General features: G+C 45.7%; 2 protein-coding genes and 1 long non-coding RNA gene across 3 annotated transcripts in view; 2 read left to right on the forward strand and 1 right to left on the reverse strand.

Annotated features, from left to right (window-relative positions):
* Positions 1-15,986, reverse strand: part of SLC11A1 (solute carrier family 11 member 1) — a 97,154-nt gene extending 81,168 nt beyond the window's left edge. Inside the window, exon 1 of the mRNA XM_068246069.1 lies at positions 15,876-15,986. The gene's annotated coding sequence lies outside the window, so the exon portion shown is untranslated. The remainder of the gene's footprint in view (positions 1-15,875) is intronic.
* LOC137525176 (uncharacterized) lies at positions 1,762-16,110 on the forward strand. Its single transcript, XM_068246070.1, has 3 exons — positions 1,762-1,823; positions 10,332-10,468; positions 15,913-16,110. Exons 2-3 carry the CDS (start codon positions 10,346-10,348, stop codon positions 16,102-16,104), a joined length of 315 nt encoding a protein of 104 aa, XP_068102171.1. The 5' UTR covers positions 1,762-1,823; positions 10,332-10,345; the 3' UTR covers positions 16,105-16,110.
* A 6,001-nt stretch (positions 16,111-22,111) lies between these two features.
* The window catches only part of LOC137525177 (uncharacterized), a 55,625-nt gene continuing 50,568 nt past the window's right edge, over positions 22,112-27,168 (forward strand). Inside the window, exon 1 of the long non-coding RNA XR_011022881.1 lies at positions 22,112-22,142. This is a non-coding gene — a long non-coding RNA (uncharacterized lncRNA). The remainder of the gene's footprint in view (positions 22,143-27,168) is intronic.

A 27,168-nucleotide genomic window follows, 5' to 3' on the forward strand; every position in this document is an offset into this window, starting at 1 on the left:
GCCTAACGCGGCTCACTCTACCGTCGGCTCTTGCAGCACCATACGTTGTGTTAGGTGCACGTTATGCGACCTTAACGTGGCACCTAATGCAACGTCTTGGTGTGCAAGTAGCCTTAGAGTCTGTTAAACTAATTTTCAGTAGAAAAATACATATAATAACACAGATCTGTCCATCAGTCCTGAAAGAGGAACAAATGGGGAAGAGAGAGGGATTTAGTTCCCAAAGACGGACTGTACCTCCAAAAGAGGGACAGTTGAGAGCTATGAAAATAGGGCCATTTTGTTTGCACGCTGCTGATATATACCAGCCGCCGGCTCGGACAGACACGTCTTGTATCGCTTCCTCTTTTTGTTGTGGAACCAGATATGTGCTCTGCTAATACCGCAGGACAAGCATATAAAGTGAGCGTTTGTGGGAAGCGTCTTCTACGTAACTAAACCAGCAGCAAAACCGCCACCTCTGCTCAGACGGCTCTACAGATCTGCAACCCAGCTACTTCCACCTGAACTGCAGATGTGCTGCACAGCTCACTGCAGCCTCTGCTATGTAAGCAGGACGGGATTTCTGGAGAGGCCCCGTAGGTCCAGGCGATTTTTTTATCACCTACTAGAACTTGGTGATATATTTTGCTTCACATTGGGCTCTATTCTCAAAGAGGCCAAATCACCGCAAAACATTACCGCAAAATTACCGCCAGCGGTAATCTCCACATTTTTTCTGCATTCACTAAAATGTTCCGCATGTTTTCCGCATGCGGTAAAAAGAGTGCGGAAACGGCAATTAAATGTGCGGTAAACATGCGGTAAAAAGGTTGCATGAAAAATAGTTTTAAAAAAAAATTCAAAGTCCAGCAAGCACAGCACTTAAGCCTCCAGACATCATTAAAATCAATGGGATGTGAAATATATCACCTACTACTTTGTAGGTGATAAAAAATCGGTAATTATCGCTGAAATAATGCGTCTGAAATATTTTGTGAATGTGGTTTTTTTGGCGAAAATACCGACTTTTGCGGAACTTTTTCTGCATTATTACTGCACATTTACCGCATGCGGAAACAACATGCGTAAAATTTTGTGAATCTCAACATGGCGATGTTTTGGTCGCAAATTTCCCACACTGACTTTACTGCATGCGGGAAGTCATTGAGAATAGAGCCCATTGACTTAAATGGAGTCCGGAGCCTTGAGTCCTGTGTTTGCTGGACTTTAATTTTTTTGGGGGGGACAAGTTTTTTATGCCACTTTTTTTCCCTGCATGGTTTCCGCATGTTAACTATGCAATTATGCATGTTTCCCAATTTTTTTACGCATTGTTTACACATGCGGGAATCATGTGGAACCTTTTTAGAGAATGCAGAAAAAATGTGTAAATTATCACTGGCGGTAATATAGCGGTAAAAAAATCTCTTACCGCATGTGTGATTGTGAATAGAGCCCAATGTGATAAAACAAAGAAAACCCTAAGAATCCCCCATGAGGAGATGGACTGGCCCAAAACCTGTTGGTTCTGTCAGATTTTAACTGCCTACTTTTTTTGCGATAGTGGTCCTTTAGGCCTCTTTTCCATGGGCAATTGAACTGTGTGCTCAGCAAGCAGATACCAGGCAGCAGTGAGCAGTTACCAGGCAGCATTAAGCAGTTGCCAGGCAGCAGTGAGCAGTTACCAGGCAGCAGTAAGCAGTTGCCAGGCAGCAGTAAGCAGTTGCCAGGCAGCAGTGAGCAGTTACCAGGCAGCAGTGAGCAGTTACCAGGCAGCAGGAAGCAGTTGCCAGGCAGCAGTGAGCAGTTACCAGGCAGCAATGAGCAGTTACCAGGCAGCAGTAAGCAGTTGCTGCGTTACCAGGCAGCAGTGAGCAGTAGTGAGAATTTGAGAGGCATTTCACTGCCTATCAACTGCCCATGGAAAAGAGGCCTAAAAATTGACCTATCAGATTCTGCCTTGCCAGTAAGGCCCAGTGCACACAGAGCGGTTTTCTGCCAACCGCATCCGCCTGTGAAAACGCTTGGCTAATGTATCTCAATGGGCTGAAGCACACCAGCGGTTTGAGGTTTTTAGCAAACCGCAAACTTGCCTCCTCCCTCCTGCTACACGTTTGCGGTTTGCAGAAGAGTTTCTGCCTCAATGTAAAGTATAGGAAAAACGCAAACCGCTCTGAAAAACGCCAGTTCAGAGCAGTTTTCCAGGCGTTTTTGTTACAGAAGCTGTTCAGTAACAGCTTTTGCTGTAACAATATTTGTAATCTGCTGCACAAAAACGCTCCCAAAAACCGCTGGGCATGTTTAGAAAACCTCTCTAAACATGCCTAGAATCGCTCTGAAATCTGCTCCAAAAACTGCTAGCGTTTTGCGGATCTGCTAGCGGTTTTGGTGTGCACTGGGCCTAACTGACTGGTCCATTTTAAGGGCTTATTCACACTTTGAGAGTTTTCATTTGTTTTTTTAAGCGCTGGCGATTTTTAAAATTGCCAGAAAAGCACTTGTGTTGCAATGTTGCTCTATGTCTCCTGCACCATTTCCTGAGCATTTGCGATTCAATAGAAAGAATAAGTAAATCGCTAAGCACTTGAAAAAGCGCTTTGAAAAACTATTTCCCAAGCGCTTTTAATGAATAAATACATAGGGCCTCATTCACAAAGCGGTGCTAACAGTTAGCACGCTAGTGAAAAGCCCTTATGATAAGTTTAGGCATTGATAAGTTTAGGCGTGATAAGTTTAGGCGTGATAAGTTTAGGCATTAATAAGTTTAGGCGTGATAAGTTTAGGCGTGATAAGTTTAGGCATGATAAGTTTAGGCATGATAAGTTTAGGCATGATAAGTTTAGGCGTGATAAGTTTAGGCGTGATAAGTTTAGGTGTGATAAGTTTAGGTGTGATAAGTTTAGGCATGATAAGTTTAGGCGTGATAAGTTTAGGCGTGATAAGTTTAGGTGTGATAAGTTTAGGTGTGATAAGTTTAGGCATGATAAGTTTAGGCATGATAAGTTTAGGCGTGATAAGTTTAGGCGTGATAAGTTTAGGCGTGATAAGTTTAGGCGTAATAAGTTTAGGCATGATAAGTTTAGGCATGATAAGTTTAGGCGTGATAAGTTTAGGCGTGATAAGTTTAGGTGTGATAAGTTTAGGTCTGATAAGTTTAGGTGTGATAAGTTTAGGTGTGATAAGTTTAGGTGTGATAAGTTTAGGCATGATAAGTTTAGGCGTGATAAGTTTAGGCGTGATAAGTTTAGGCGTGATAAGTTTAGGTCTGATAAGTTTAGGTGTGATAAGTTTAGGTGTGATAAGTTTAGGCGTGATAAGTTTAGGCGTGATAAGTTTAGGTGTGATAAGTTTAGGTGTGATAAGTTTAGGCATGATAAGTTTAGGCGTGATAAGTTTAGGCGTGATAAGTTTAGGTGTGATAAGTTTAGGTGTGATAAGTTTAGGCATGATAAGTTTAGGCATGATAAGTTTAGGCGTGATAAGTTTAGGCGTGATAAGTTTAGGCGTGATAAGTTTAGGCGTGATAAGTTTAGGCATTGATAAGTTTAGGTGTGATAAGTTTAGGTCTGATAAGTTTAGGTGTGATAAGTTTAGGCGTGATAAGTTTAGGCGTGATAAGTTTAGGCGTGATAAGTTTAGGTGTGATAAGTTTAGGTGTGATAAGTTTAGGCGTGATAAGTTTAGGCGTGATAAGTTTAGGTGTGATAAGTTTAGGTGTGATAAGTTTAGGCGTGATAAGTTTAGGTGTGATAAGTTTAGGCGTGATAAGTTTAGGCGTGATAAGTTTAGGTGTGATAAGTTTAGGTGTGATAAGTTTAGGCATGATAAGTTTAGGCGTGATAAGTTTAGGCGTGATAAGTTTAGGTGTGATAAGTTTAGGTGTGATAAGTTTAGGCGTGATAAGTTTAAGCACCAACTGGGTTAGCACCGCAGTGCACAGCTGATCAAAAGTTTTGCGCTAGCAAAGTCTGGTGCACTTTGCATAGAGTTTAATGGCGCTGCTTTGCGTGCGGGACTTTGCGCACGATCTAAACTTATCTAAACTTATCATGCCTAAACTTATCATGCCTAAACTTATCATGCCTAAACTGAGTTTAGGCATGATAGAAAATGGTTATCACGCCTAAAGGGCTCGATTCACAAAGCGGTGCTGCTAACCCAGTTAGAGACTTTAGGCATGATAACCATTGCACCACTCTGGTGAAAAGCCAGTTTAGGTGTGATAAGTTTAGGCATGATAAGTTTAGGTGTGATAAGTTTAGGCATGCTAAGTTTAGATAAGTTTAGATCGCTTGCAAAGTCCCGCACGCAAAGCAGCGCCATTAAACTTTATACGAAGTGCACCAGTCTTTGCTAGCGTAAAACTTTTGATCAGCTGTGCACTGCGGTGCTAACGCAGTTGGTGCTTAAACTTATCATGCCTAAACTTATCACACCTAAACTTATCACGCCTAAACTTATCACACCTAAACTTATCACACCTAAACTTATCATGCCTAAACTGAGTTTAGGCGTGATAAGGGGCTTTTCACCAGGGTGCTAACTGTTAGCACCGCTTTGTGAATCAGGCCCAAAGGGCTCGATTCACAAAGCGGTGCAAAGTGTTAGCACCATGGTGAAAAGGGCCTTATCACGCCTAAAGTCACTTTAGGCATGATAAGAAGAAACTCGCGCGAAGTTGCCGCGCGTACGCGCGTACGCGCGTAAGTGCGCGCGCAACACCCGACGCTTCGCGCGAAGCTCCCATTCGCGCGAAGAGCAGGAAAAATCGGTGATAACTCAGTGGTGAAAAGGTCATCACGCCTAAAGTCTTTTAGGCGTGATAACTGGGTTATCACCGCTTTGTGAATCGAGCCCCAAGTCTTTAACTGGGTTATCACCGCTTTGTGAATCGAGCCCAAAGAGTTAACTTCCTAACTAACGTCAGGAAGTGAAAAAAACATCGCTACACAAAAGCGCTTAGAAAAGCGCTTTTCTAACCGCAAATCGCTCTGAAAGCGCTTAGAAAAGCACTAACAAAATTGCTCCATAAATCGTTCAGCGTTAGCGATAGTGCTGGCGATTTATAATGTGAATAAGGCCTTAAGCTGCAAATATTTGCATTAAAAAATGCATGAGGCAGGGCTGTTTTATAGCAGTGGAAGCACCACAGCTGAAAAGTCGCATACACCCGAAAAGTCACATATACCCGAAAAGTCGCATATCCGAAGCAAAAAAATGAACCCTCTCGACTCGAATTGGTTTGAGTTGCAGAGTAACGCGTTATTTCTGCGACGCCGGTGCGGGCATTTCTCATTGACCTTAATGGCCACTGCAATGAGCTGCGGAGGAGGAGAGTACCGCAATGTGTCGTGGCGCGGTTAGTATAAGAGAGGCCACAGGGCTCACACTTGGGGACCTACAGACGATTTCACGCAATGCAAAACACAAATGATGCCCTCTCTACAGGCCTGTCGCGATTTTGCGAAATTGCATGTGGCAATTGCGACAAAGTAGTGCATGTACTCCATTTTTAAAATGCTGAAAAAATGTATTGTATATATGCAGAAGCTTCAGGAAATCACAGATACATAGAGATACATTACATGCGTTTTTGCATACGATTCCCCCAAGTTTGAGCCCCTGCCTAATCCTGCATCAACTGGGGATTTCCATTTCGTTGACTATCCCTAATCTCCCCAATAGGGATGATCAGTGAGGGCCGGTGCACACCTAAAAGCCCTTTTAGGGCCCTTTTCCACCAGCGCGTTTGCGCTGGCTGAATCGCAAGACCGCAAACCGCTAGCGATTTTACAATCGCTACGGTTTGCTTTTTAACATAGGAATCGCGGTAGGTCATTTCCACTACCGCGATTCGCTTTTGTCGGGAACGCAAACGCGCGGCGGAGCGATAATTGCCGCGATTTTGCTATGCAGTGCATAGCATAGCAAAATCGCGGCCGCAAACGTCGGGGGAATCGCCGGTTTTGCGATTCAGAAATCGCTAGCGTTCAGCATGAACGCTAGCGATTGCAGGTGGAAAAGGGCCCTTAGGCCTATTTTCCATAGACTGTTGAGCTGTGATCTCAGCAAGCAGTTACCAGGGAGGCAGCAGTGAGCAGTTACCAGGCAGCGACAAGCAGTTGCCAGGCAGCAGTGAGCAGTTGAGAGTTTGAGAGGCATTTCACTGCCTATCAACAGTTTGTGGAAAGAAGGCCTTAGGCCAAAAGTCCACTACAAATCGCAGATCGATATCGCAATCGCTAGCGCTTTTAAGTATTGTTTTGTAAGCGATCTCTTGAGCATTTTCCGGCGGTTTTGGGAGTGATTTTAAATAGTGAAAGATTTTTGCCAGCGATTGTGTAGTGATTTGCGATTTTCAATCTGATTGGTCCTTTCAATGTATCATCATTTTTTTCACACTTTACACTTTATGGCTCTGAAATCGCTATGTGTAGCGTTTTATGAGCGATTACACCAGCAATTATATACTTTACATTTCAGAAACGCTAACGCCACCAAACTGCTGCATGTCCTGCGTTTGCGGTTTTGCTAATCGCAATCGCTCCAGTGGAATTTGGCCCATCCATTTACATTAGCTGAGCGTTTAGGGAAATCGCTAGCGTTTTGAAACCTCCCTAAACGGCCACAAAATTGCTCCAGTGGGTTCCAGCCCCTAGATGTGATTTTTCAATGCGATTCTAGGCATTTTCTATTTATACCTATCGATTTTTGGAGCGTTTTTGTGTAGTTTTTTTTAAAGTATAGTACAACTGCTAGTTTAGTTGTTTTGTAACACGCTTTGAAAATCACTCTGATCTAGTGCTTTTCAGAGCAATTTTCCACTTTCCTATACTTAACATTGAGGCTGAATCGCCTCAAAAATGCTGCAGGACCCGCGTTTGCGTTTTGAGAAAAATCACATCGCTCTGGTGTGATCCATCCCATAGAGAAATATTAGCGAAGCGCTTTTGAAAGCACTGACGTTTTAAAAAGCGCTCAGAAGCAGCCTTGCTCAAATCTTACCTGTATGACGTCTTCTTCGGTCCGTCCTGTCCGTAATTACAAACACTTCCTCCTTCCGGGTTGAAGGAGGAAGTGTTTGTAGTCACGTGACCGGCGCATGGAACGCCAGGGACGGACCGAAGAAGACGTCATACAGGTAAGATTGACCCTCCCGCCGCCGCCCAGCCCGCACAGGTTTACTGGGAGATATCCGGATAGAACTATCCGGGTATCTCCTGAATTTGGATTTGAGCATCTCTGCTCAGATGCACCGGCCCTCAGATGCAAATTGTTCCGAATTGATGCAAACTTCAAAAAGCTTGAAAATGGACCTGGACAGGATCTGATTGGTCTATATTTAAGCTGCATGAATTTGCGTAATCCTGCATGAGGCTGGGCGTGAAATGTTGAGTTTTAGGTTGTATGCGTTTTTTTTGGTTTGCATTTTTAGTGTTTTTAATGCGTTTTTAGTGCGTTTTAGTGCATTTTCATTAGCGTTTTTTTTACCGCATATTCGTTTTTCAAGCGTTTTTATGCATTTGCAGTTTGCGTATACAAAACGCATATGCGTTTTGTATGAGTTTTCCACGCGTTTTTACATTGCGTTTTATGCAAATCACTAGGAAGACAGCAGGAAGCGGAAATACATCACAAAATAATTTTTTTACATAAACGCATGAAAAACGCTATACATTGCGTTCATATTGACTTTCATTATGTGCGTTTTTGATCCGTTTTTGAATATTGTGCAACAAAACTAGCATTTTTTCATGTGGCCCACAGACTTCCATTAGCGGCAAAAACGCAGCGTTTTCCACAACGCTTGCATTTCTGCTAAGTGTGCTCCCAGCCTCAATGCGATTATGCAACTTTTTTGTGCAAATTTAGGCTTCTTTTCCATAGACAGTTGATAGGCAGTGAAATGCCTCTCAAACTAGGCCTGTTTCTAGGGCCGCGCGGCCGCCCTGAGCACTGACGGAGTGGGGGCGCTGTAATGGAGGGGGGAGTTAGCCGCGGGGAGGGCAGCCCGACCTCTCCCTAACTTCCTCTCCTCCGTGCTCCCCCCTCCGAGTCTGACTGCAGAGTGAGCGCAGGGAAGCGCTGTATACAGACAGCAACTCACCTGCCTGCGTTCCAATCGCCGCTCTTCTGCTTCCTAGCAGCTGCCCTCCCCGCGGCTGACTCCCCCCTCCACTATACTGGGGGGCAGCTACCTATCTAACCTATACTGGGGGGCACCTACCTAATCTAACCACACTGGGGGGCAGCTACCTAATCTAACCTATACTGGGGGGGGGGGGGGGCAGCTACCTATCTAACCTATACTGGGGGGCACCTACCTAATCTAACCTATACTGGGGGGCAGCTACCTATCTAACCTATACTGGGGGGCAGCTACCTATCTAATCTATACTGGGGGACATATACCTATATAACCTATGCTGGGGGGGGGGCAGCTACCAATCTAACCTATAGTGGGGGGCAGCTACCTATCTAATCTATACTCGGGGCACCTACCTATCTAACCTATACTGGGGGCACCTACTTATCTAACCTGTATTGGGGGCACCTACCTACCTAGCTAGCCTATACTGGTGGCAACTACCTATCTAACCTATGCTGGGAGCAAGTACTCTGACTCCCTATATTAGAGGCACCCACCTAGCTAACCTGTACTGGGGGCACCTACCAATCTAACCTATACCGTGGGAACCTGCCTATCTAACCTATACTGGGGGCGACTATACTGGCTACCTATACTGGAGGCACCTACTTGGCTAACCTATACTGAGGGCAACTATACTGGGGCACCTATGCCTGGCTACCTATACTGGGGGGACCTATAGCTGGCTACCTGTACTGAGTGCAACTAGACCTTGCTAACCTATACAGCGGGCACCCATACCTTGCTCCGGGGGGCGCAATTTTTACACCCTCGCCCTGGGTGCATTTTACCCTAGAAACTGCCCTGTCTCAAACTCTCACAACTGCTCACTACTGCCTGTCAACTGCTGCCTGGCAACTGCCTGCTGTCTGAGCACACAGTTCAACGGACTGTTGAACTGCGTGCTCAGCAAGCAGTTACCAGGCAGCAGTGAGCAGTTGCCAGGCAGCAGTGAGCAGAAGCCAGGCAGCAGCAAGCAGTTGTAAGGCAGCAGAGAGCAGTTACCATGCAGCACTGAGCAGTTTTGAGAGTTTGTGAGGCATTTCACTGCCTATCAACAGTCCATGGAAAAGAGGCCTATATTTGTACAAAAAAAGTTCATAGATCTGTGCCAACTGATTATTTGAGGCCTCCTTTCCACGAACTGTTGAGCTGTGTGCTCAGCAAGCAGTTACCAGGCAGCAGTGAGCAGTTACCAGGCAGCAGTGAGCAGTTGTGAGAGTTTGAGAGGCATTTCACTGCCTAGAAATAGTCCGTGGAAAAGAGGCCTTAATGTTATTCACAATCCAACAGTCCATCAGTAATTGATCCCAGCTGGGGTGGGAGGAGTTAATGACTATATATTGAAACTAGGTGCTTTCCTTAACCATTGCTTGGAGTTTCTCTTCTCTCTACACTTGTTGGATTAGTTGGTATGTGGTGTTATTATGTGGCTAAGTGTTAACTGTGTATACGGCTATTGCAGCTTTGAAGCTGGTCTCATGTTAGTGTGTTTTATGCCAAGGATTACACGCTGGAATTTTTAATGTGCATTTTGTAGGTGTGACACTTTTTTATCATGCTGCTCTGTGCCAGTGTCAGCTGCTGTGTTGTGTAACCGTTATACATGAGTCAGGGAATATCATGTCATATGTTTTTAACTTCCTCAGTGGCATAGCAATAGGGGATGTAGCTAGTAACCGCATTGGGGCCCTCTGTGTGTATCCTAGTATAAGCCATTTTATTGGTACTGAGCTGGTAACAATCTGTTCTATAGACGCTTTTAATAGTAGTAATCATTAACAATTCCCAAACTGCCTCCCCCCCCCCCCCCCCCCCCCAGGGATGGTCAGGGAGAGGCTGATAAGAATTTCTGCAGCTTTGAAACCGACCAGAGTTGGCTATTGCTGCTGCCCTCGATCCAATTCCAAGACACATAAAACATAAAGCTGCTCAGAAGTATTAGCCTCCATTGACCATGTTAATTGGCTTCCTTGGCCCCAAAGGGACCCCCAATCTCCCATTGGCTGGGAGCCAAGCAGCATGTCTGCACAATGCTCACTCCCCCTCACTTGTTCCTAATATGGCCCCTAAAACTGACTGCGTAGGGTTATTATTGAAGTGTGTATGAGGCTGTGGGCTTTGAACTACTTTGGGATGGAAGAGTTGCTGTTATGACTGGAAAATGCTGTATTAATGTGACAAGTCCTTTCTCCACCAGAGCTGAAATCCAAAATGTCTTCTGCAACTCAGGGAATTGAGGCTGTGACCAGCTATGTGCCACAGAGGACAGCGCTGAGGAAGATCAAAGCCAAGTCCAAGATCTACTCCAATATAATCTACAGTTCAGTGAAACAGGTCAGTGTCTAGTACAGCTCAACTTTTGAAAAAAAAAGTGTAATTACCTCAAAATGTATCTCCAGTTTGAGATTCTTCATTGAATAGTTGATTATGGATTTAAAAAAAAAAAAAAAAATCGCCTACAAATGGCAGGTGATTTTAACTTTTCTGCTGTTGGCTCTCAGGATGGAGCCTTTTGAGCTTTCTTTGCTTGAGTTTATGTCCATTGTGCATAGAAGGGAGAGAAGAGTGTCTAATTTCAAGGCGTACTTTCAGACATTATTATTTATTGTATTTATAAAGCGCCAACATATTATGCAGCGCTGAACATTAATTTAGATTTTAGATTTTGTAGATGCCGAGGAGGAAATTCCTCCCTGCTCTAAAAGATAAGCAACAACATGATCTTTAAAGACATTTGTCCCAGCTGATACAAATCCTGCAATAAATCTCCAGTGTACTTCCTGCTTTAACGGAAGCACATAGGGTTAACATCCTATGTTTACAAATTAGCTGCTCTGCTGAGGCAGCCAGCTGGCACAGGGGAGGGCTCAAATTACAGTTGTGATTATTCACAGATAAATTGGAAGGTGGACAGGCTAAACTATATACATAGTGTGCATTTCTATGTTTTCCTTCTGTCCTGCACAAGAGTTGGGGTCCCACTTTAAATGTGGCAGGCTTTCCTGGGTAATGGGTGGCAAGCATATGGGCTGCCCTACAATGGTCACAAAACTTTATTTCTGTACATATTACCAACCAATTACTGCAGTTACTGAACACATTTACTGCAACATTACTGACCGATTAACAGTTTTATCGAACATAAATCACTCGGTAAATTTTTAGTGAATGCTCAGTTGGTAATTTTGTGACCAGAGTTCCCGCACATGTTGTGAATAAAGCCCATTGTTTTGGCTCTAAAGGACACTTGAGGTGAGAGGGATATGTAAGCTGCCATATTTATTTCCTTTTAAAGGACCACTATTGCAAAAAGAGTAGGCAGTTAAAATCTGACACAGGTTTTGGGCCAGTCCATATCCTCATGGGGGATTCTCAGGGTTTTTTTCAACAGCAGTCAACTGCCAAAATGGTAAAATACCTGCCGGCCTCTGTACTCTCACACTATTTTGTCAGACTTTGCAACTGCTGTTCAGAAAATGCTGTTGAAAACAAAAGCTCTAAATCTCCGATGAAGAGATGGGACTGGCCCAAAACCTGTCGGTTTATGTCACATCTTAACAGCCTACTTTATCTGCGATAGTGGTCTTTTAAGCAATACCAATTTCCTGGCTGTCCTGCTGATCCTCTGAATCTGATACTTTTAGCCACAGACCCTGAACAAGCATATTAGCAGATCAAGTGTTTCTGACAAGATTTGCTGCATGCTTGTTTCTGGTGTGATTCAGACACTACTGCAGCCAGCTAGATCAGCAGGGCTGCCAGGCAACTGGTATTGTTTAAATGGAGACATGGCAGCCTCCATGTAGCTCACTTTAGTTGTCCTTTAAAGAGAATCTGTATTGTTAAAATCGCACAAGTAAACATACCAGTGCGTTAGGGGACATCTCCTATTTCCCTCTGACACACTTTTGCCGCTCCTCGCCGCATTAAAAGTGGTTAAAAACTGTTTTAAAAAGTTTGTTTATAAACAAACAAAATGGCCACCAAAACAGGAAGTAGGTTGATGTACAGTATAAGATCATTTGTGTGTTTCTTTCCCCCTGTTCTCATGCACTGAAGTTTCAGGCTGCTCATTTCTTCCTGCAAACAGCTTTGCCCTTGTCTGTAATTCTTCAGTATGTGAAAGCCCAGCCAGCTCAGAGGACGATTTATCCAGCTTGTAAAAGAGAATAGAGAAGCTGCCCTAATCTAAATACACAGGTAGTGTGCATAGAGGGGCCTGGAAGGGGGAGTTCATAGCAGAACCACAACACTGAAGAACTTGGCAGCCTTCCAGGCACAGGCTGACAAGTCTGACAGGGGAAAGATACATTGATTTATTACAGAGACAGTGGTAGTAGAAAGTGCTGCAGTAAGCCAGAGCACATTAGAATAGCTTTTGGAACTTGTAGGAGGATAAAAAACAGGATTTATTACAGAGACAGTGGTAGTAGAAAGTGCTGCAGTAAGCCAGAGCACATTAGAATAGCTTTTGGAACTTGTAGGAGGATAAAAAACAGGATTTATTACAGAGACAGTGGTAGTAGAAAGTGCTGCAGTAAGCCAGAGCACATTAGAATAGCTTTTGGAACTTGTAGGAGGATAAAAAACAGGATGCAATTTTTGTTACGGAGTCTCTTTAAGCTCCATTGTACAAGGATCTGCATGTCCAGCATGAGTCTGCACTTTTACATAGGAGGGTTCCGCATATGATGGGATATCTGGGGGCTAAATGCCTCCATGCACGGAGTACCCCTTTAACCCTTTCTTGCACAAGACACATCACTTGTATGCTACACTTGTTGATCTGCTGGGACAAGTTTAACCGACTTAATGACAATAATCCCGATATCCCATTCTTGGAGTCATTCTCACGGTTCACAAAGGGGAGAAATCTGCTGCCTCAGCTGGTGCCAGGAGGGGGGGGGGGGGGGGTGAGGAAGCTTTGTGACCTGGAGGGATGGTGAGACTAATGCCTGTAATGGCAGCTGCCTGGCTGTCATGTGGTGTGCTGGCCTCCAGACGTGGTACATATGCAGCATCGGCTATGAGCTGTTTACGTGTTCTGAAATGGGTGACGTTACTGGAAAGTCTGGGATTGGCACACAGGAACTTATTATTTGTGGTAGATATAGTACAAATACAGAAGTTCCCCTTTAATAATTAACCCAGGCATGAACTTTATCCCAATCTATAGCTCAGCCTTTCTCAACCTTTTTATCCTGGAGCAGTAACGTAGCTAATGAGCTGAGGGCCCCGATACAAGTTTTACATGGGGGGCCCCCCCAAGCACTCTATACATAACAATTGATATGGCGCACCAAAACCTGCCAAGGACAACCACAGCAAGAAGGGGATGGAGCAGTTTGTTAATGATTACTAATATTCAAAGTATCGATGTGATTATTACCAGCACAGGGCTAATACTGTAGTTGAGGGAGGCCCCTCTGGCACAAGGGCCTTGATACAGTGGCTACCTCTGCACCCCCTATTGCTACGCCCCTGTCCTGGAGGAACCCCTGCAAATTTTAGGCTCTCGAGGACCCCTGCATTTATCTTGCAGGAGGTATGGTTTAAGTGTGGCTGTTTGTTTTTCCTACCTCTTACGAAGCTCCTCATTCTAGTGCTTTTTTATTAATGTACTTATAGCTGGGCTGAGGAATAGGCTGGAGAGGCTCCAGCCTCAGGGCGCAGTGTAGGAGGGGGCGCAGAATTCATTCAGCTGTCATTCCTAATTGTGTTTGAAGCAGAAAGAAATAAGAAAAGGGGACACATGGCAGTGACTGCAAGCCAGATAACTAGATATTAAGGTGTTGGGGGGCCCTGGGATGCCTCTTAGTCTAAGAGCAATCAGTGTGTGACGGCAGGGATGGAGGGGCGCACTTTGGTGTCTCAGCCTTGGGTGCTGGAGGACCTTGTTCTGGCTCTGAATGTACTCATTATTCTGAATCCCAATTAATTGCTTCTTACTGTACACCCTTACAATGTGCTGTATTATATTTTCCCCACAATGGGGGGGGGGGGGGGGGGGGGGGGGGGGTGCCAAAGAATCCCTGCAGAATACACAAGGAACCCTGGTTGAGAGCCTGCTATAGCAAATGCCACCTTTCCCATGAGAAATCTCTTTACCTGTTCTTGAATGATCAGGGTGGTCTGTAGGGGGAGTGGGCATAGCTGTTACAACCAATGATTGCCATATTTTACCACTTTGATCTACTAGGCCCCATACACACAACAGCAGTCTTTTAGGTTCTCTCAATTTTTCTTGTTAAAATACTTAAAAAAAAAAAAAAAAACACTCTTGCTTTTTGTTCAAGCAGCTAAGAAGTCAATTCAACATTTGGATTGACTTATCAGCTGCTTGAACAATGGCAAGTTTTTTTTTTTTTTTTTATCATTTTTTAATTTCACAAAAGTTGAGAGCCTAAAAGACCACTGTGTATGGGGCTATAGTTTAAAGCCCACTACACACTTTCAATTATGATTGGACAATCGCTGACCGATTTTACCACCCCCTTGTAGTGTGAGGGCCCATTCACACCTGAGTGAGAATCGCACGATTCCCACTCACGGCAAACCGCTAGCGGTTCTGCAAGAACCGCTACACAATATAGCGAGTGGCTGGGTTCTCACTGCCGCGGTTAGCGATAACCGCAACCGTGCTGCATGCAGCAGTTTGCCAGTGACGAGCGTTCCGCAATTAGCGATCGTGATTAGCGTGCATAGCAAGGACCCCATAGCACGCTAATCACGATCGCTCCAAAACTGCCGCAGTGTCCAGTGGTTTTTTTTTTCCACGCTAATCGCGGGAGAATCATTCCTGTAGAACGCCGGCGGTAATCACCCGCGTTCTGCGCGGGCTGTGAAGGTTTGCATCCACAAACTGCTCATAGTATAATAATCTCCCTCATACTACATGGAGCTGGTAAAATTGGACAGTGAAGTGGTGTCGCTAGAGGTTGTTGCCCCATAGCAACTTTTATGGGCCTCTCAGAGGCACTCTTGAGCAATGCCACCTGCCCCTACCCTATGGAGAGTTAACTGAGACATTTACATTCTCACACTATCTACACTGCATATAGTCCATGGGCACTGAGATAAAATCAGTTTTAATGGTGAATACATGAAGTACCACCTGGGCCCCCTCTTCTCTAGAGCAGCTGGTTAGGCTATGCCCCTGGGTCAGTGATTGGCAAATCATAAATGAATGTGTACCAGGCTTTAAGCTAAACAATCTGATCCTCATACTACATGGAGATGGTAAAATTAGCCAATAATCAGCCAGTCAAAATTGAATGTGTAACCTTATGGTGCCCATACATGGTACAGATTTGGGTCCCCCAATTTGACTAAAGTACCATAATCAAATGGTGACAAGCAACCTCTTTCCAATCAACAATTTTCATTTTTCCTATTAATCTGGTCAGACATGTTGGCAAAATCTGGATGATTGACATTGTGTAGGTTGTATAAGAGACTATTAGTTAAAACCAACTTTCATATTTTGATCTTTGAAAATCAACATTTGTGTACAGTCCCTAAATTTTAAAAACTATTCAACCAAATGGAATAACTGATCAAATTTCTCTGATCAAATAAAACCTGTACAAGTATGGGCACCATAAACTGTCTGAACTGATCTGTTGCACATTTCAGCTGGAAATATATACTGGCTAATTATATTTTTGTTACAAAAATAGGTATAAGTGGCCTTTCCCTTGGTCACTAATGATGCTGTATGACCCTTGTGGGTTTTTCTTACCTTACTGTAAGTCTGACTTGGTTTCTCCCCCTTCTAGGGTCATGAAGGCCGCAGTGTGTATCCATCTAAAGACCTGTTGGGCTCCAAGGACTTGTTGGCCACCATAGCCTGTGAAGCAGCCAGGCTGAGGCTGTACACCAAGAGGCGTGTCCTCACAAGGCGGGAAATCGAAGCTGCCATGAGGTCTGTTCTGGCCAAACCTTCCGCCAGTTCTTCTACAGCTGTGTAGAAAATGGGTGTACTTAATCTGCTAGTTTGTTCTGTGTTTTTATTTATGTAAAATAAAACTTATTTTTAATTTAAAATGTCTGGATTCCTTGCATGCAGGTCCTCTTATAATAATCTATAGTGCCCTAGTCAAGAAAAGCTCTCTAAACCCATCCAATTTTACCATTTCATGTAACGTATAAGGGCTTACCTGCACAATCTGTTCATAGTATTAAAATATATGGCAACTCAAAATCACTGCTCCCCCCCCCCCCCCCCTGCTTTCTGCACAGGTGAACGAAGAACCAATGTTGGCTAGTGCACACTAATATGGTTTCCCCATGCAGACAGCGGTAAAGCACTGCACATTCTCTACGGATTAAATTGGCTTCTGTGATAAACATGCATGTTTTCACACAGTATACAAATTTTCTATTGTAAAATCAGTGTCCGCTTATTACTCACTGTCCACCTCTGAGCAGAACTGGCTCTGCAGACTTCTCCAGTACCCCTACAGTACACAGATCTGGGGGGGGGCTAGGTAAACAAGCAACTTTTTTTTAATTGTTCTTACTACAGTTCCTCTTAAAACATTAGCAGGAGACATGTTAGCAAACAGTGTAATCCCACAGTGGCTGCAGATAGTTACAAATCAAGGGGACCATGTTACAAGTGACCTTTACTCTCCTATAAGCCTAATTTTACAGCACAAAAAGTGCTGAAAACGCACCCTCAGCTTATATGCGAGTCAGTGGAGAAGGATGGATGGTGGAGCCAGTTTTACTACTGGCAGAAGAGTAAGGATCTTGCACTAGTGGTGGTCTTGACAGCTGGCTCCCTGCTGTGTCTGTGCCCACGTCCCTTGCAGCATGGTGTGCAGAGTGCGCTGCTCAAAACTACCTTTATCCCCCGGCTTGGGGAGCAGAGCGTGCAAGCAAGGGGTCAGTAGTGCAACGATCAGGGATTTTACCTGTTTGGCAATCGCTGTCTCATATCTATGATGCAATCTAGTGGTGTCCTGAGACACAGCTGTATCATCCTTGAGGCACATCTTGCTATGGGGAGGGGGGCTGACTTGTACTGGGGGTGCATCTATTTGTAATGTGGAGGAGGCTATACTGGGAAGGGGCTTATACGTGAGGGTTTATTTATTTTTTTTATCTGGTTTGAGGGAAAAATGGGTACCTTGGCTTGTATGTGAGTATATACAGTAACAGTTTCTGCCCCCACTGGTTGGTGTGCTGCATTTAGGGGGCATTGCCTCGAGTATCTCACAAGGGATAATGGGCTGCCCTTGCTAGTAGGGGGCAGACTACTGTTCTGCCTATTTGCCATAACTGATGAACGAGATGCAAATTCTGAGTTGTTTGGTTCCAGGCCTCACTGACCATTCCTAGTAGCCCTGGGATTACCTCACCAGTGTCACAGGTGTCTCTTAGGGTACCAATTTTATTTCCCCCCACACACTACAAACATGCAAATTTTCATCTAATTTCTCAGATGCGTAATTACACTTGTATATTAGTGTACACCATTGTCTGTATTATGTACCCAATGTTTGTTTTCTTTCTTTGTACTGTCACGGAATATGTTGGCGCTTTATAAATCAATATGTGAATTTGAATGTGTCAATTTGAAATGCAATGTATCCAGTAAGCCCCGGGGAATTTTTTACTTTTTTTTACCTATCCATTCTATTGAATTGCAAATGGTGCAGGAGCCGCGATCAAAAAGCTCAGATGCGCTTTGAGTCCTATGGGAGAAAAGCGCTTTACAAATGTTGTATTATTGTATCAGTCATGTGAGAACACTCAGACAAACATTGCAGAAGCACTTAAGGTGTTTCTCCCCCTCCCTTACATGGGGCTTCCTCCAGCCCCGTAAGCATGGATTACCCTTGCTGTAAGCCAAAAGCCCCGGTAACTTGCTCGGTCAGCCCAGTCTTCTGCACATGTGTGGACTTCCTACACAAAGACCCTAACTGATGTCACGGAGCCAGATACCAGGGCTGATTGCCACTAAATGGAGGATAGTGAGGGAGGCATCTGTGCTTGTGGGTCTGGAGGAAGCTATGGGTAAGTAAAAATTACTTTGTAATGTGATCTCTGGTGTATGTGGCCTAGTTCTGCCCTTGCACATATTCAGTCATAGTGCATGTGCCCTGGAGGGAACAGTCTGCCTATGTTCATTTTAAAAGGGCCTAAATTGCCAATGACTTCCTGCTGGGCACAAACATAGAGCAAGTGCCATAACCAAACAGGTAAGTTTTTAACACTTTTTATGGGCAAGCAGGGCTGGCCTTAGGTTTCACAGCACCCTGAGTGAAACTTTTTTTGGTATCTTCATCCTTTGTGCATATACATGCCCATATGCCATTCACCTTTTCTCCTGAGCTATCTCCTAGGGCAGTGGCTCCCAACCTTTTCGAAGTTGTGACACATGCAAACAGGGCCGGGCAGAGGCTGGAGAGGCTCCGGCCTCAGGGCGCAGTATAGGAGGGGGCGCACAATTTATTCAGCTGTCATTCCCCTATTGTGTTTGAAGCAGAAAGAAATAAGAAAAGGGGATACATGGCAGTGACTGCAAGCCAGATAAGTAGAGATTAAGGTGTTGGGGGGGGGGGCTCTGGGGCACCTCTTAGTGTAATAGCAATCAGTGTGTGCCGGCTGGGGTGGGTGGGATGGGGGGGGGGGGTGCACTTTGCTGTCTCAGCCTTGGGTGCTGAAGGACCTTGTCCCGCCTCTGCATGCAAACTACTCAGATCTCAGTGACACATCATATATGTACAGTGGTTTGCAAAAGTATTCGGCCCCCTTAAAGTTTTCCACATTTTGTCACATTACTGCCTCAAACATGAATCAATTTTATTGGAATTCCACGTGAAGGACCAATACAAGGTGGTGTACACGTGAGAAGTGGAACAAAAATCATACATGAGTCCAAACATTAAAAAAAAATAGCTGCAAAGTGGTCTATGCGTAATTATTCGGCCCCCTGAGTCAATACTTTCTAAGAACCACCTTTTGCTGCAATTACAGCTGCCAGTCTTTTAGGGTCTCTACCAGCTTTGCACGTCTAGAGACTGAAATCCTTGCCCATTCTTCTTTGCTAAACAGCTCCAGCTCAGTCAGATTAGATGGACAGTTTATGTACAGCAGTTTTCATATCTTGCCACAGTTTCTCGATTGGATTTAGATCTGGTCTTTGACTGGGCCATACTAACACATGGATGTGTTTTGAACCATTCCATTGTTGCCCTGGCTTTATGCTTGGGGTCGTTCTGCTGGAAGGTGAACCTCTACCCCAGTCTCAAGTCTTTTGCAGTCTCCAAGAGGTTTTCTTCCAAGATTTCCCTGTATTTGGCTCCATTAATCTTCCCATCAACTCTGACCAGATTCCCTGTCCCTGCTGAAGAGAACCACCCCTGGAGCATGTTACCGTCACCACCACATTTGACAGTGGGAATGGTGTGTTCAGAGTGATGTGCAGTGTTAGTTTTCTGCCACAGGGTTTTTCATTTTGACCAAAAAGTTCCATTTTGGTCTCATCTGACCAGAGCACCTTCCACATGTTTGCTGTGTCCCCCACATGGCTTGTGGCAATTGGCAAACAGGACTTTTTATGCTCCTTTCTCCTTGCCACTCTTCCATAAAGGCCAACTTTGTACAGTGCATGACTAATAGTTGTCCTATGGACAGATTCCCCCACCTGAGCTGTAGATCTCTGCAGCTCATCCAGAATCACCAGGGTCCTCTTGACTGCATTTCTGATCAGCGCTCTCCTTGTTAGGCCTGTGAATTTAGGTGGACGGTCTTGGTAGGTTTACAGTTGTGCCATACTCCCATTTCTGAATGATCGCTTGAACAGTGCTCCGTGGGATGCTCAAGGCTTTGGAAATATTTTTGCAGCCTAAGCTTGCTTTAAATTCTCAATAACTTTATCCCTGACCTGGCTGGTGTGTTCTTTAGACTTCATGGTGTTGTTGCTCCCAATATTCTCTTAGACAACCTCTGAGGCCATCACAGAGCAGCTGTATTTGTACTGACATTAGATTACACAGGTGCACTCTATTTAGTAATTAGCACTCATCAGGCACTCAGACCAAAGGGGGCTGAATAATTACGTACACTCCACTTTGCAGTTATTTGTAAAAAAAAAAAAGTTTGGAATGATTTTTGTTCCACTTCCCACATGTACACCACTTTGTATTGGTCTTTCATGTGGAATTCCAATAAAATTGATTCATGTTTGTGGCAGTAATATGACATGTGGAAAACTTCAAGGGGGCCAAATATTTTTGCAAACCACTGTATAATAGAAAAATACTAAACCATGAAATGGATAGAAAGTGCATTATCCTGAATACACTTAAAAATGAAGGTTAGAACCTTTCAGGAATATTAATAAAAACAATCAGTGGGACAGTTTGCTTCTCTCTCTCTCCCCCCCCCCCCCCCCCCCCATATCAATTTGGAATGATAGGACAGCACCAACAATTTGCACTGTGCATTATAGCTGCAGTGCATTTCCCACTCCCCCAAAGAAAAATGCCACCGGACTCAGTATAGATAGGTAGCCAGGTATAGGATCTTGTGTGTAGGTGTCCTCAATATTGGAAGTCAGATGTAGGTTTCCCATAGGTAGCAATATGTAGGTGCCCTCCCTCAGTATAGGTAGCAGCTATAGCTGCCCCAGTATAGGAAGTCAGGGGTATGTGCCCTCTGTATAGGTAATAAGGCATATGAACCGCCAGTATAGGTAGTCAAGTATAGGTTCCCCAGTATAGGAAGTCAGGGGTAGGTGCAACATGTATAGGTAGCCAGCTGTAGGTTCCCTTCAGACAATGCATGTGCTGGCGAATCACTCACCATCTCCTCACGGTCCAGCGCGGATGTCATTCTTCTCTCCCTGCCTCCGCTCCATCTGCAGTTAGAGCAGGGCTACAAGAAAACGGCCGCTGATGTCCACATTTATAGACATCGCCAGTCATTTTCTTGTAGCCCTGCTCTAATTACAGAGAGTGGAGCTGCCTTTGGAAGCTGGCGCCTTGAGCTACCGCTCTGGTCAAAGGCAAGTGGAATAACCCTTAAAGTGTACCTGAGATGGGGGACTTAAAAACAAAAAAAATGTTCAACACACCGCTTCCTCCATGCTGATTGTTCTCTCACTATCTTCCTGCACTGCCTAGATCCTCTGCAATTCATGCCTACACAGAAAGCTCCCAATGGCAGCTGCACAGTATGCCCCAGGCCAGAGAACTTTCTGGGGCAAATCGTGGAGGATACAGGCTGTGTAGGAGGGTGAGGGAGCGATCAGCCTGGAGGAAGCTCCAGGTATTTATTTATTTTTTTCCCACTCCCGTCTTAGGTTCCCTTTAAGTCATTTTAATAAGAATTCGAACTTCCAGGGCTGCTATTAGTAGCCCTACCCATACTTAGAGCTGCACTGGAGACTCCTTCACGCAGCAGTGTCCCTGGGCCATTGCCCAGTTTGCCCTGCTGTAAATACCGGTCTTGGAAAGGTAAATGGAGAAGCAGACAAAGTTGTCAGAAGAGGATTGTAAAAAGTAAAAACTTTAGCTGATCTGTCTGTCAGAACAGAAGGGTAATTTTTTAACTTTTTTTTTTTATTGAAGTTTTGCACAGCAAAAAAAAAGTTCAAACAGAATTCATCCCCAACCCACCCCACCTCTTAAGCCCCCCAAGGTCTTGTCCCTGAGCCCAAGAGGAAGGAAAAAATACAAGCACTAAAATAATCCCGCTGCCAAAATATTCAGCTTGTGCTGAGATAAGGGAGGCAGAAGTGGCATGGCTAATGCACTGGATGGTCCTCAGTGCGGTGAGAACAGAATGTCTCTGGCATCTGCCTCGTCTGCGGTCCTTATTACATTCAGTCGCCAGGCACAGATGTACACACGCCATGTGACAGGCTGATAAGAGAAGTGTCCTAGTGTAAATAGCTTGGCGGTTGGTTTTTCTGCTAGGAGAGAGGCGGGGCCAGGAGCTGGAAGTGCAGTGATGCGGGGTCTATGGGACGGCTTCGCGGAACGAGACTCCGCAGGTAAATATAACTTTTATTTGCAGCAGTGCTAACAGATTTTTATTTTAAGGCTGGAGATTCACTTTAAGGTACCCATGCAGGGACAAGGTCCTCCAGCACCCAAGGCTGAGACACCAAAGTGCGCCCCTCCATCCCTGCCACCCCAGCTGTCACACACTGATTGCTATTAGACTAACAGGGCCTCAGGGCCCACAACCTCCCCAACATCTTAATATCTAGTTATATGGCTTGCAGTCACTGCTATGTATCCCCTTTTCTTATTTCTTTCTGCTTCATACACAATTAGGAATGCCAGCTGAATGAATTGTGCGCCCCCTCCTACACTGCGCCCTGAGGCTGGAGCCTCTCCAGCCTATGCCTCGGCCCTGCATATCGTAACTCGAATTCCGCTGATATACAGCAGATTCGATCACAGGATTGAACCTGCTGTGAAATCGATAACGTAAACACTGACCCAATGGAAAATTTTGCTGGATTGCCGGCGGGTCGGGAGCACATCGCTAGCGGCGTTCGATTTGGCAATGACCAACGCAGCATAGTGGCAGCAATATCACCTGTCCGCTCGGCGCAAGTTCCCAGGATCCGTTTAGTCTCACTTCTTCCGGCTGACCACCTTCTCCATCTTCTCATCTGCGTGTCCAGCACGGGGTTACCGCTAAGGAGGTTAAATACCGAAACAAGTTTATACAAGTTTATACAGGTTCTGGGGCTACTCACTTATAATCAGTGCCTAAACTGTAACTAACTAGCCACGAAGCATGTATAACTCATATGTGCCAGTATTTAGAGGGATGAGGTGGCATTCCTGTTCCCCAGTGACTCAGCACCTGCAGCTCGGCTGAGTCTCCCGGTAAGGAGAAGTGCTTTGTGTAGTTAAAGTTCAGCCGCTCGGCTCTTATTGTGTTTGTGCAGCAGGAAGTGTTGCTGCTGGTGGATTGCTGAGTTTTATACAATGCTCGCTGTGTATCCGGTTTCCAGTAATTTTATCTTGTTTTGCAATAATCAGCTTTCCAGCCATCAATGAGTCATATAAATGACTGGTGCTACGGGATTTGTTGCAGCTGTGCTCGATTATTTAAAGGGGCACTATGGTGAAAAATTGTAAAATTTAACATATGTGCAAACATACACAAATAAGAAGTACGTTTTTTCCAAAGTAAAATGAGCCATAAATTACTTTTCTCCTATGTTGCTGTCACAGTAGGCAGTAGAAATCTGACGGAAGTGACAGGTTTTGGACTAGTCCATCTCTTAATAGGGTATTCTTATGCTTTATAAAGATATTATCTAAAAAAGGATTTAAACAATGATGCTGGCCAGCGTCCCTGCTCGCTACACAGTTTTTTGGCAGTTGGACAGAGCAACTGCCATTTACTAAGTGCTTTTGAAAATAAATCAATCCCTGAGAATCCCCCTGTGAAGAGATGGACTAGTCCAAAACCTGTCGCTTCTGTCAGATTTCTACTACCTACTGTAAGTGAAAGCAACATAGGAGAAAAGTAATTTATGACTCATTTTACACTGTAAAAAAAGTACTTCTTATTTGTCTGTTTGCACATATTTTACAATTTTTCGCCATAGTGCCCCTTTAACTGGAAGGAAAAACATTTAAAATGACCCTGAAGCAAGCTGTAAAAAAAAATAAAAAAAAAGACACTCACCTCTCTCTCTGGATCTTATAGAGCAGGGGTGTCCAAACTTTTTCAAGGGCCATATCAACTGTCTTGAGATAGCTAGGGGGCTGAACTAGCTGACTGCCCAAAGGTACAGTATGCCTATTGTAGTTTTGTCAAATAAAACATTTCCACAGGAAATAAACCATATTCCATGTATGCTGTCAACATTTCCCCTTCAGTGTGCAGTGGTGGCTGCTACTGCCGACATAGTGGGTGAGTGGCTGCTGCTGGCATAGTGGTGGCTGCTAGTGAGTGGCTGCTGCTGGCATAGTGATCCCTGCTAGTGAGTGGCTGCTGCTGACATAGTGGCGGCTGCTAGTGAGTGTCTGCTGCTGGCATAGTAGTGGCTGCTAGTGCTGACATAGTGGTGGCTGCTAGTGAGTGGCTGCTGCTGACATAGTGGTGGCTGCTAGTGAGTGTCTGCTGCTGACATAGTGATCCCTGCTAGTGAGTTACTGCTGCTGACATAGTGGTGGCTGCTAGTGAGTGGCTGCTGCTGACATAGTGATCCCTGCTAGTGAGTTACTGCTGCTGACATAGTGGTGGCTGCTAGTAAATGGCTGCTGCTGGCATAGTAGTGGCTGCTAGTGAGTGGCTGCTGCTGACATAGTGATGGCTGCTAGTGAGTGGCTGCTGCTGACATAGTGGTGGCTGCTAGTGAGTGGCTGCTGCTGACATAGTGATGGCTGCTAGTGAGTGGCTGCTGCTGGCATAGTGATGGCTGCTAGTGAGTGTCTGCTGCTGGCATAGTAGTGGCTGCTAGTGCTGACATAGTGGTGGCTGCTAGTGAGTGGCTGCTGCTGACATAGTGGTGGCTGCTAGTGAGTGGCTGCTGCTGACATAGTGATCCCTGCTAGTGAGTTACTGCTGCTGACATAGTAGTGGCTGCTAGTAAATGGCTGCTGCTGGCATAGTAGTGGCTGCTAGTGAGTGGCTGCTGCTGACAGTGATGGCTGCTAGTGAGTGGCTGCTGCTGACATAGTGGTGGCTGCTAGTGAGTGGCTGCTGCTGACATAGTGATGGCTGCTAGTGAGTGGCTGCTGCTGGCATAGTGATGGCTGCTAGTGAGTGTCTGCTGCTGGCATAGTAGTGGCTGCTAGTGCTGACATAGTGGTGGCTGCTAGTGAGTGGCTGCTGCTGACATAGTGGTGGCTGCTAGTGAGTGGCTGCTGCTGACATAGTGATGGCTGCTAGTGAGTGGCTGCTGCTGACATAGTGATGGCTGCTAGTGAGTGTCTGCTGCTGGCATAGTAGTGGCTGCTAGTGCTGACATAGTGGTGGCTGCTAGTGAGTGGCTGCTGCTGACATAGTGGTGGCTGCCAGTGAGTGGCTGCTGCTGACATAGTGGTGGCTGCCAGTGAGTGGCTGCTGCTGACATAGTGGTGGCTGCTAGTGAGTGGCTGCTGCTGACATAGTGGTGGCTGCTAGTGAGTGGCTGCTGCTGACATAGTGATGGCTGCTAGTGAGTGGCTGCTGCTGGCATAGTGGTGGCTGCTAGTGAGTGGCTGCTGCTGACATAGTAGTGGCTGCTAGTGAGTGGCTGCTGCTGACATAGTGGTGGCTGCTAGTGAGTGGCTGCTGCTGACATAGTGGTGGCTGCTAGTAAATGGTTGCTGCTGGCATAGTAGTGGCTGCTAGTGAGTGGCTGCTGCTGGCATAGTAGTGGCTGCTAGTGAGTGGCTGCTGCTGACATAGTGGCGGCTGCTAGTGAGTGGCTGCTGCTGACATAGTGGTGGCTGCTAGTAAGTGGCTGCTGCTGACATAGTGGCGGCTGCTAGTGAGTGGCTGCTGCTGACATAGTAGTGGCTGCTAGTGAGTGGCTGCTGCTGACATAGTAGTGGCTGCTAGTAAGTGGCTGCTGCTGACATAGTGGCGGCTGCTAGTGAGTGGCTGCTGCTGACATAGTGATGGCTGCTAGTGAGTGTCTGCTGCTGGCATAGTGGTGGCTGCTAGTGAGTGGCTGCTGCTGACATAGTGGCGGCTGCTAGTGAGTGGTTGCTGCTGACATAGTGGTGGCTGCTAGTAAATGGCTGCTGCTGCTGACATAGTAGTGGCTGCTAGTGAGTGGCTGCTGCTGACATAGTGGCGGCTGCTAGTGAGTGGCTGCTGCTGACATAGTGATGGCTGCTAGTGAGTGTCTGCTGCTGGCATAGTGGTGGCTGCTAATGAGTGGCTGCTGCTGACATAGTGGTGGCTGCTAGTGAGTGGCTGCTGCTAGCATAGTAGTGGCTGCTAGTGAGTGGCTGCTGCTGACATAGTGGTGGCTGCTAGTGAGTGGCTGCTGCTAGCATAGTAGTGGCTGCTAGTGAGTGGCTGCTGCTGACATAGTGGTGGCTGCTAGTGAGTGGCTGCTGCTGACATAGTGGTGGCTGCTAGTGAGTGTCTGCTGCTGACATAGTGATGGCTGCTAGTGAGTTACTGCTGCTGACATAGTGGCGGCTGCTAGTGAGTGGTGGCTGCTAGTGAGTGACTGCTGCTGGCATAGTGCTGGCTGCTAGCGAGTGGCTGCTGCTGGCATAGTGGTGGCTGCTAGTGAGTGGCTGCTGCTGCTGACATAGTGGTGGCTGCTAGTGAGTAGCTGCTGCTGACATAGTGATGGCTGCTAGTGAGTGGCTGCTGCTGACATAGTGGTGGCTGCTAGTGAGTGGCTGCTGCTGCTGACATAGTGGTGGCTGCTAGTGAGTAGCTGCTGCTAGCATAGTGGTGGCTGCTAGTAAATGGCTGCTGCTGGCATAAGTGGCTACCCTTCACTCCAGGCCCATGTCTCTGTTCTTCCTCCCCTCCACCGGAACCATTTTCCATTGTCCCATAGTAATCACTATAGTATACTTCAAAAAATGACTGACATTTTCCAGTGTGTACTGACACTCCGGCGGCCATTTCTTTGTAGTTAATTCCTATGGGTCTACAGGAGAGCGGAGGGGGTGACACAGGTTGGCCCTAAACATTAATGCATGCAGCTTCCCAGCAATGGCTTCTGGGCCTCATGCATTAGGCCTCTTTGGAGCTTTGGAGGCTGCTGGAAAAGGCTTGGTAGGCCGGGTTTGGCCCTCAGAACAGACTTTGGACACCCCTGCCACAGAGCCTTCTCAGTCCTCTCTCTGTAACCTCGTTCCGCCACTGTTACCTCCACCCCCCTCCCCTGTAAAGTTGATTCACCTGCAGGCCGAATATGTCTCCGGCCCTCCTTAGGCAGCCTTTAGAAGTTTGTGTCCCCATGTACTTCCCAAGATGAGCGGATCCATACTGAGTACACACAAGTATGGGTTCGGGCATGGGCAGTATGGATACGGCTGGTACACTGTAGAAAAGTACAACCACTCGGCACTCAGTAGGTTTTCTTAAAGAGA

The sequence above is a fragment of the Hyperolius riggenbachi genome, chromosome 7, assembly GCF_040937935.1.
Source record: "Hyperolius riggenbachi isolate aHypRig1 chromosome 7, aHypRig1.pri, whole genome shotgun sequence".
Lineage (NCBI taxonomy): Eukaryota > Metazoa > Chordata > Amphibia > Anura > Hyperoliidae > Hyperolius > Hyperolius riggenbachi.